The following is a 10,467-nucleotide window of genomic DNA, read 5'->3' as shown; positions in this document are numbered from 1 at the left end:
GAGAGAGCAAAAGAGGGGGGGGGAGCAAGAGAGGGGGGGAGAGAGAGCAAAAGAGGAGGGAGAGAGAGAGCTCAAAAGAGAGGGGGGAGAGAGAGAGAGAGCGCAAAAGAGAGGGGGGAGAGAGGGGGAGCAAGGGTTGGAACCGCGGTACTTAAAAAAATTGGCCCGTGTACACAGGCTTTAGGACTAGTTACAATAAAATGCTAAAAAAAAAAAAAGATTTTGCATGATTTCGCGCTATGCCGGCAAGTTTTTGATCGTTTCAGCTCGGAACTACTGCAGCTGACAAGCTTGACACAGTCAGTAATTGTTAGAGCATTCAACTGCTACTGCTGATTGGCTTACCAGCTGTTTCCTGCTTGGGACAGGCAATTCTCTGCAGCTCCTGAGCAGTAATTTAACTATATGTTTAACCATTTTGCAGGGGTTAAACACCTAGGGGCGGATTTAATAAGCAGTGGATGTTGATTAATCCCCCCGTAGTTTACGGTTCGCCGGAAACTGTAGTTAAGAAGCAGCAGTCGTAAGACATGATCGGGTTGATTGACACCCTGATTGGCTGTGAATATGCAGGGGGCGGCATTGCACAAGCATTTCACTAGAAATGCTTGTGCAATGTTAAATGCTAACCGCGTATGCTGTAGGCATTTAGGGATGTCGGGCGGACATGGTTCGCTATAGCGAATCATGTCCGCCCGACATATGGTAAATTGACCCCTAAAGTTGGAGCATAAATAGTGCAAAACCAATGAATTAGCGCATGCATTTTTTTTTTGCAGTAGAATGTCCCTTTAACACCGTTCATAAAATGTTTTACCTGTGGCCGAAGAGGCTCAAATCCACTGTAATCATCATTGGGAACCACAGATGTGATTACCTAAACAAAAATATAAGTAAAATGAATAAGTAAATCTTTAGATAGTTTTTTTAGTAAAGGCTTTTTTTTTATCAAATTAAATCTTACGTATGAAATCATCTCTGTCTGTTCAACATGTTTCCTGACACACTAACAGTTCACAGCTCTGTATTTATACAATGCATTTACTGACAAAATAATAAGCAACTACTTCAGTTTCAAAATGATGTGCAAACCCAGGTAATGATCGCTTCACAAGAGTCATAATTCTTAGCAACAACGCTGCAGCAAAGACATCAAAATAAGCTTCTGAGTTATTACAGGAACATTATTTAAAAAGTGTAGAACGAGCAGCCTTAGAAAATATGTTGCTTGGTAAAATGTTCAATAAAGTTGTTTGAATTTAAAGTAATAGAGCAGGAACAATAGCTCATTGGAGCCCTGGTCATTGAAAGTGCTGCAAGGTGACGATATATTCAAAGTTGAGAAAACTGGTGAAATATTCAAAAGTGCCGACATTACTGTTTAAAGGCAGTATTGCCGCGAGGCATTTTACTATACATTGCAATGGGTGGCGAATGGGTGGAGATGCTGGCAAAAGTAGCATCGGCACCGATATTGGCGATGTAAAGTAAAGGATCCCTTTTAAATCTATAGCACCGAGCATAATAAATAAACCTACAGTATGTATCCCTAAGCCGACATAACCCACCAATGCAAACTAACCCTACACTGCTTAACCCCTAAACCGCCAATAGCCCACCGCAATAAACTTCCTAACCTATTAACCCCTAAACCGCCAATAGCCCACCGCAATAATCTTCCTAACCTATTAACCCCTAAACCTCCAATAGCCCACCGCAATAAACTTCCTAACCTATTAACCCCTAAACTGCCAATAGCCCACCGCAATAAACTTCCGAATCTATTAACCCCTACACCGCTTTAAACTCCCAAATACTCTCCAAATCTCTGTCCCCATCTGTTTATCATTTCATCCTTCTCTTGTCCTAGGAATTACATCTCTCATTACCACCTGCCTCTCGGCACAAGGTTTTGCCATGAACTTCAAGAATTTAACTGACGCCATTTGGTACCAAATAATCTTCTACTACAAGAACAATATTCCCTTACCCCGAACAACTAGGATCAGCCTACCCACAAGCTCAGCAACTGTGCAACCGGCACAGAGGATGAGGATTCTTCCTCTTCATCATCCTCGTATCGTACTACCTGCCCCATTCATCCTATTCTCTTACATTGTGTGCCTTCCTATTCACCTATTCTTACACCCACCCCATTCTATTATCTAATTTGCTTCATTCTCTTTGTATTCTTGATTGATGAAGCAACAATGCACTACTGAGAGCCAGCTAAATGCATTTGATGAGCCAATAACATGGGGCATATATGTGCAGCCACCAATCAAGAGCTCCTAAGACTACCTGGGTATCGTTTTCAACAAAGTATATAAAGAGAACAAAACCAATTATATAATAGAAGTAAATTAGTAAGTTGTGTAAAATCACATGCTCTATCAGAATCCTAAAAGAAAAAAATTTAGTTGTATGTCCCTTTAAGTAGCTGCCATGTTTAATTTTGCTTTAGCCTCTTATTTTGTTGCTTTTGTGACAGTCTGTAAAAAGCTTTACAAAAATACTCTTGAGAAGATTGCAACACGCAATAGATAGATTTTTGTGTACATGACCAGATATTCCTCATGATGATGTCTGTAATTGGAATAGTTCTATTAAATAAGATGACAGCTTTTCTAACAGATCAGAGTGGTTTAGAAAATCAAAAAAGCAAACAGACGCAAGTGCTGATAAGGGTTTTGCATGTGAATTCTGACAAATAGGATGGGTGCCTCTGTAATTGATATTGTATACTTTGGAAATAGTGTTTCCTCTAAGACACTGGTTTTAAAACCTGCCATCAGGCCTCCTTAACAGGCCAGGTTTTCAGGATTACCTTGGATGAGACAGGTAAAATAACCATGTTTACTAATCAGCTAATTATTTCACCTGTGCACCAGTTTAAATATCCTCAAAATCTGACCTGTTAGGGAGGTTTGAGGACAGGTTTGAAAACCAGTACTCTAAGGCCAGTTTTGTGTGCGGACCAGCAGTGAAACAGTTAATAAGGGGACCACACCTTGCAGTCTGTATTGTGTAGTGTTTGCAAATTGCTCTAATTAACTGTTTCACTGCTGGGCCGCACACAAAACTGGCCTTAGAGGGAACACTTCTCTATGTATAGTAAAAAGTAACAAAGGGATTTACAAGAGCAAAGAGAATGTGTAAGATCATCAGTGGCGGATCTAGAGACAAATATCGGGAGGGGCAATGTGGCAGATTTCTGTATATATACTCCTTGAGATTCCCCCGCAGTCTGGGGAGAATTGCTGCTCTCTTTACATAAGTCAAGCAGCGTGACCAGCACCAAAACTCCTTCTCGTCAGGTGGTGATTTAAGTAATAAATTACAAGGGCCTCCCAAGTCTGAGTTGGTAAACATCCCGGTAAAGCAGCCATGTAGTGCTGTGCAGCAGACTGTAAGGACGGTCACGGTTGGTGGGCTGGCACCCTGCAGTGCACAGCACATAGGTCAGGACGGTTGTCGGAGATTCATCATTAAAGGCAGCAGCCCTTCAATACTGTGGGGTCAATTTATCAATGTCTGTCGGACGTGATCTGCTGTAGTGGATCATGTCCGCCGGACATCGTTGAATGCTGACAGCACACGCTGTCAGCATTTAACATTGCACAAGCAGTTCTGGTGAACTGCTTGTGCAATGCCGCCCCCTGCAGATTCGCAGACAACCGGGGGTGTCAATCAACTCGATCATACACGATAGGGCAGATTGCAGACCGCAGCCTCAGAGGAGGCGTAGGAGTTAAGAGGCAGCGGTCTTAAGACAGCTGCTTCTTAATTCCTGTTTGCGGCGAGCCTTAAGGTTCGCAAGGAAACAGCTGCATTGGGGGCGATTCAGGCAATGATAAATCGGCCCCTGTGTGTCTGTGCCTGCATGGTTATTGTGAATCGCTTCTTGACCGTTGTAAAATGTGTCTGGTACTGCAGTACCGTATACATTTTAAAATGGTTCTCTGTGAAGCGATTCACTATAACAGTTCCTTCTGGTCTTGGCTGTTGGGGGGCGGGGGCAATTGCCCCATTTCCCCATCCCCCCCTCTGGATCCGCCACTGAAGAGTATTTTATTGTTGCACCCTTACTTACATATAACTGTGCTTTTAGGGATCAAACACATAGTTAAAGTCAGCTCCAAAACAGCAACGGACTTAGCTAAACATATCCGGTGATCCAATGAGATATATGTGTTTATTCACCAATCACCAGCTAGCTTGCTGTAGTGCGTTGCTGCTGCTGAGCCTGCCTAGGTATGCTTTTCAACAAAGGATACCAAGAGAATGACGTGCATTTGATAGAAGTAAATTGAAAAGTTTCTTAAAATTCTATGTTTTATCAGAACCACTGAAATGTAATTTTGAGTTTTATAATATGTTATGAAAGGATTCATTTTAGGGTGTGATAGTCTCACCTTTGGTTTTCCTAGGAAGTTCAGGGACTTTAATTGATCTACTTCCTGCTTTCGAGGCCTGAACATTTCTCCATCAGGTATGTGACACGGCATCAGTACCTGCTGTTTCTGTGGGAGGGAAAACGTATAATTAGATCATGCCTGTAATATGAGGGAATATTGAACATAGCTAGACTTCTCTATTCCAGTAACAAGTCCTGATTGGCTCCTCCTAACAAGGCATGTGGTGGGTAATGTTTGGCTAGTGAAAAACATTTCCATTATGTTAAAGGGCTAGTAAATACAGTAGAAATGGATAATCAACAGATGCATATTAAAAAGACAATGTAATAGCCTTTTGCAATTTTCAACATTTCTTTCCATTTCCCTGACCCTAGTATTTTGTAGCAGCTATCAGTGAATCCCAGGCTCATATATGTATACAATGTAAACTCTTGCACATGCTCAGAAGTAGCTAGTGCCTCAGAAAGCATGCAGAGGCAGAATGTTTTTTCACTTTCTGTGATGAGATTTTTTTTTTAGTGAAAATTTTTCATTTTGAAACGGAATGAAATTTTAAATTAGGCAGTTACACTAAAGCACCAACTCAACTGTAAAGTGTTGATGAACCGTAGAATAAAGCCAACTTTAAAGCTTTATAAGATATTTAAGCAGTTATGTAAATGCAAATTAGCTACAGAGAAAAAATGTAAATGTCTCTTGAATAAATTTGTTTCTTTTGCTCTTGGTCTAACAGCACATAATGATAAGGTAAAAATAAGTTATAAAAAAAAGTTGCATTGCGCATAAGAATGTTTTACATTCAGGAGTTACAGTTTTGCAGATCAGGAAAAGTTAAGGGATAGGGTTGAAAAAATCCCTGAGACACAGTCATTGATCAATGCACTGCTCCATATGTGACTGTTCTCTTTAAACAGTGCTTCGCTCTGGCTGCACTGTATTAAGAAAAATTTAGACAGTGCAACCAGAGCACAGCGCTGTTTGGAGATAACAGTCTGATGTTGAGCAGTGCTGCAAAGTGAAAGCTCTAACAGTTTCTGCATGTGTTCCATGGGTGAAAGCAGGTTAGTAACCATGGTTACTGATCAGCTGATTACTTCACCTGTGCTCTAGTTTAGCTATATTGAAAACCTAGCCTATTGGGGGTTCTTGAAGACCCCAGTTGAGAAACACTGCGCTCGACACCTACCTAGGTATCTCGTCAACAAAGAATACAATGGGAACAAAGTAAGTTTGATAATAGAAGTAAATTGGAAAAATGGCTTTGGCTGCTAAGCCAATTCCCACCTGTGTGCTAATCTGGTTTTGAGCTTTTTGTTGCAGTTCACATATTAACACTTTTAGAAGTAAAGTTTGTGCAAATTAACTATACAAACTATATATTGTTTTTTTCAGCAGATCCAGCAGATTCAAAATATACCTTTAATATATGTGTATGTATCATCGGGTTTAAAAAATAGCACGTAAAATCTGAAAAGAGAGTATTTTTTTACTCCTGACTCAATAAATAATAGTATGTAATTTTATTTTTCTAAGCTCTATCATCCAAACCTGTGTGGATAAATATTTGTAGTAAGTAACCTGTCTGAAATAAGCAGAAATTAAGAACATTTCACAGTTTTTTCCCACTGTTTTATTGCAGGCATGTCAATTTGATAAATTATCAAAAACAGCATCTTAGAATTCACTGTACTATTTTCAGCAATTAAACATAAGAAATTAAAATGGGGTACACAAAGCACACATTTGCAGAAAGTACACCCCTTGGTGCATCAAATGAGGGGCTACAAGTATTTCTAGCATGAATTTGGGGTGTGCAGCAATTAATAGAATAGGTTGCATTGCTTAAAAAAAATGCTAAACTGGGATTTTATTGCCTCATATCACTAAATAAGGTCATGTTCATGCTATACGATCAGCCGTAATAATAATGACCTGTTGAATATGTTATCACCAGTACGTCTGTGACATAGATTGTTTATTCTTTCTGTACACTTGATCATTTCTGCTCAATAAAGCTTGTTTAAAAAAAATACAAAAAATATTCTAAGCAAAGAGCCATATTCCACTTATTATTACATTCTCTATTTTTGTGCTAGCAATACATGTAACCCCTCGTATGATGCGCCAAGGGGTGTTCTTTCCAAAAATGTGTACTTTATTTACTGTATCTTAGTTTCCCAGGTTTCTACAGCTGTCTGATTGCAGACATAACCCATAAAAGTTGAAAGGCTATTTTTTTTAAGACGATTAAAGATTGCCATGTCTGCAATTAAACAGTTCTATCCAATTGGAAAATTAAAATATGGTACACAAAGCACACATTTGTAGAAAGTACACCCTTTGGTGCATCAAATGAGGGGCTACATGTATCTCTGGCACATAATTGAGGTGCGCAACAATTAATGGAATATGGTGCTTTGCATAAAAAATATTTTATTTTTTAGCAAAGAGCCTTATTCTATTTATTATTACATTGTCTATTTTTGTGCTAGCAATAAATGTACCCCCCCCCCCCCCATTTGATGCGCCAAAGGGTGTACTTTCCAAAAATGTGTACTTTATTAAATGTATCATAATTTCCCAGGTGGCTACAGTTGTCTGATTGCAGACATAACCCGGTGAAGTTGAAAGACTATTTAGTTTAAAAAAAAAAAAAAAAATATTCTCTTTACAAAATAAACAGATATTTTTTAAAGGAATTGTCGCTAGAAAATATATAATTTTTATTTAAAAAAATACGCTTCTTTGCTGCGTAAAGAGGGTGCTTAACTCATCTTCCACGCACGCTAAAAGACTGATTATAAAAATATATTATTTTTTTTTAAATAGCATTCTTCTACCATTTATTAATTTGTAACCACATTATCCAGGTGATCATGGGATTATAAATATAATATCGGTCCGTATTGTAAAAGGGAATGCAACATTTCTTAGCTAGGTGATCACTGTGGCGATCATTTAGCTATAATACTTAATCCGATATTTATTTTTCAAAAATAAACAAGTTTATTTTTAGAACATATATTTTGGGGGTCTCTAGGCAATTTTGATCTTTATTTATGTGCCTTTAGAGACCCCCAAATCCTTTTTTATTTTCACTTTTTAAATTTTTTTATTTTTTACAAGCAGCGTAACAATTGTCAGTTTTAAATAAAGGTGCACAGTGACGTCCCTGCGCAAAACGTGAAGCCCCGATGATGCCTGTCACTATACAGGCCAGATTGCCGGGGTGGAAGTGGATGGAGGTCCCCAGAACTCCACAAAGGTGGGGAAGTGCTAGTGACGGCTCTAAGCCGTCGTTAGCACCTGATAGGGAAACCTTGTGACGGCTCAGAGCTGTTGTTAGCACTCAATGGGTTAAAGTTGTATGTTCTGTCTGAATCACTAAATCTTTTTTTTGAGTTTCGTATCCCTTTAACTCAATAACTAGACATTGACAGATGGGTCAGCCCATGATTTATATGTTTTCAAGCTGCAAATTATAATGTTAAAATCCCACATCATTTCTTCTTACCTCTACCAGATCCAAAGCTGTCATTATTTTCTCATTTCTGGTCTCAGTTGGCAACCAAAATAGAGCTTCCTTAAGCTTTATAGATACGCTTTCCCATCGTCCAAGGTGAGATAAGATTGCTGCCGAGTTATACAGCACCTGTCGATTACACAATACAACAGTTTTACCATCTCATGTACCACAAAGTCCGGGAGTGGCAAATTTGTAGAAAAGATTTTATTGGACACAAAAGTAGCCACTGTTTGTCATAGCGTGTTTTTTTTTCTTTAGGCATTGCAATAACTCTTAAATGGCAAGGATTTATATAGTGAGATTTAGGATGTATTTTTATTTTCTGCTATCTATGGATGGACAATGATGTAATTTAAAAATGATTAAAAACAAAAAACGGTTACCGACATCACCACCATAATGACCACCACCTAGTTTCATTTGACTGCAGGTGACCTATCCCATCCTCTCAAGACGAGTCAGGGGAACTACAACTCTCAGCATGCTGCAGTATATACAGTATTTCCATCTAAGTGCATTTATATACACTATCCCCAATTATAAGAGACTTTTTTCATAAAGTTTCACAAATGAACAAAGGCAATTTTCTGACTAGTTGTAACATGTACTTCTAGCTGAGAAGGACCATTATATATAGCATAATTGTATAATGAATACATGCATAATAAAAATACAACGCAATAGCACTAAGGGGTCAATTTATTAAGCAACGGATGCTGCTTCCGACCCCCTTCGTTTCTGGTCCATCAGAAACTGAAGTTAAGAAGCAGCGGTCGTAGGTGGCAGACTGAAATTGGGATGATTGACACCCCCTGCTAGCGGCCGATTGGCCGCCAGTGAGCAGAGGTGGTATTGCACAAGCATTTCACAAGAAATGCTTGTGCAATGATAAATGCCGACAGCTTATGCTGTCGGCATTTATCTATGTCGGGCGGACATGATCCACTACAGCTTAATTCCTTAACTCATCCGCCACCTCTGAGGTGGCGGACTGCAATAATCCCAATCAAATACGTTAAGGATGATTAACACACTCTGCTAGCGGCCTATTGGCCGCGAATGTGAAGGGGGCAGCATTGCACAAGCATTTCACCAGAAATGCTTGTGCAATGATAAACATTTAGCGATGTCCGCCCGCAGCTTGATAATTCGGCCCCTCTATCTCAATTAATTTGTAATCACATTATTTTACTAACACAGTTTATCTACCAGATGATTACATTTTTCTTACCAATTTTTTAGCAAATTATGACACAATTAAAAATAAAAATAAAATATAGAACACTAAATGCTCTCAAGCAACAGTTTGCCCCTCAAGACATAGACAAACCATGCTACAGAAAGCTCCATATATGAAATAGTCTAGTCAAAATTAAACTTTCATGATTCAGATAGAGCATGCAACTTTCTAATTTACAAATTTTCTAAATTTAGCCACCAATCAGTAAGCGCTACCCAGGTGCTGAACCTGAAATGGTCCGGCTCCTAAGCTTACATTCTTGCTTTTTAAAATAAAGATACCAAGAGAACAAAGAAAAAATGATAATAGGAGTAAATTATAAAGTTGCTTAAAATTGCCTGCTCTATCTTAATTGTGAAAGTTAAATTTTGACTAGACAATGGGGGCCCATTTATCATTTTTCGGACGGACCTGATCTGCTATAGCGGATCATGTCCGCTCGACATCGATAAATACCGACAGCATACACTGTCGGCATTTATCATTGCACAGGCATTTCTTGTCAATCATCCCGATCGCTTCTTAATTATGTTTCCGAAACAGCAGCATATGCTGCTTGATAAATGTGCTCCTATGCCTTTAACTATATCAGGTACATAATACACAATTTACCTGTTATATATATAGGTATATATAGGTAGATAGATATATGTAGCTGGCTGTGTACCCCTATAGTTCCCCCCTTAGGTGAGCAGTAACCTACCTCCCAGGCGTACAGCTGATACCTCAGTCCAAGCTGTTTATAGTCTATAACACTGTTGTTCCTCAGATTTGCCAGCGCCAAATGGCAGTCACTCAACGCTTTTTCATACCTAGCAATAAATACAAGGTTAGAGGAGAGGGATGAGTTTCGAACATAGCAAGCAGCAGGTCAAATTCATTCAGCAAGTCCCTTATACAGACAGGAAAGCAGCTTGACTGGTGCCCCGTTGTATGATGGGTTATTTGGAATGTTAAAAGAACATAAAACAGTTTTTTTTTTTTTTGCATTAATAGTTACAACATGGTCAGGCAAGAAAAGGCTATATACTTTGTTTAAAAGTTAGATTATTTAGCCTTTATTTGTTAAATGGACATAAAGAAAAATAATAAATAGTATACTCTAGGAGGTCAATTTATTAAATACCGGGCGGACATGATTCGCTGTAGCCAAGAGCCTACGCTAAAAGGTGGCGACAGCATACGCTAAAAGGTGGCGGACAAGTTAAGGAGCAGCGTTGCTTCTTAACTACAGTTTACGGCGATCTGAAAACTATGGCGGATTAAGCAGCATCCGCTGCTTG

The 10,467-nt window shown here is 39.0% G+C and overlaps 1 protein-coding gene across 1 annotated transcript in view; it reads right to left on the bottom strand.

Moving 5' to 3' along the window:
* The window catches only part of NOXA1 (NADPH oxidase activator 1), a 77,627-nt gene that overhangs the window by 26,276 nt on the left and 40,884 nt on the right, over window positions 1-10,467 (bottom strand). Inside the window, exons 3-6 of the mRNA XM_053696196.1 lie at window positions 9,888-9,996; window positions 7,933-8,070; window positions 4,416-4,523; window positions 818-877 (exon numbers count right to left, since the gene is read on the bottom strand). Of these exons, the coding sequence (XP_053552171.1) occupies window positions 818-877; window positions 4,416-4,523; window positions 7,933-8,070; window positions 9,888-9,996 (415 nt within the window). The remainder of the gene's footprint in view (window positions 1-817; window positions 878-4,415; window positions 4,524-7,932; window positions 8,071-9,887; window positions 9,997-10,467) is intronic.

The sequence above is a fragment of the Bombina bombina genome, chromosome 12 (assembly GCF_027579735.1).
Source record: "Bombina bombina isolate aBomBom1 chromosome 12, aBomBom1.pri, whole genome shotgun sequence".
In the NCBI taxonomy this organism is placed as follows: Eukaryota; Metazoa; Chordata; class Amphibia; order Anura; family Bombinatoridae; genus Bombina; species Bombina bombina.
Note: the sequence above shows the minus strand (reverse complement) of the source record. Positions and strands in the feature narration are given on the sequence as shown.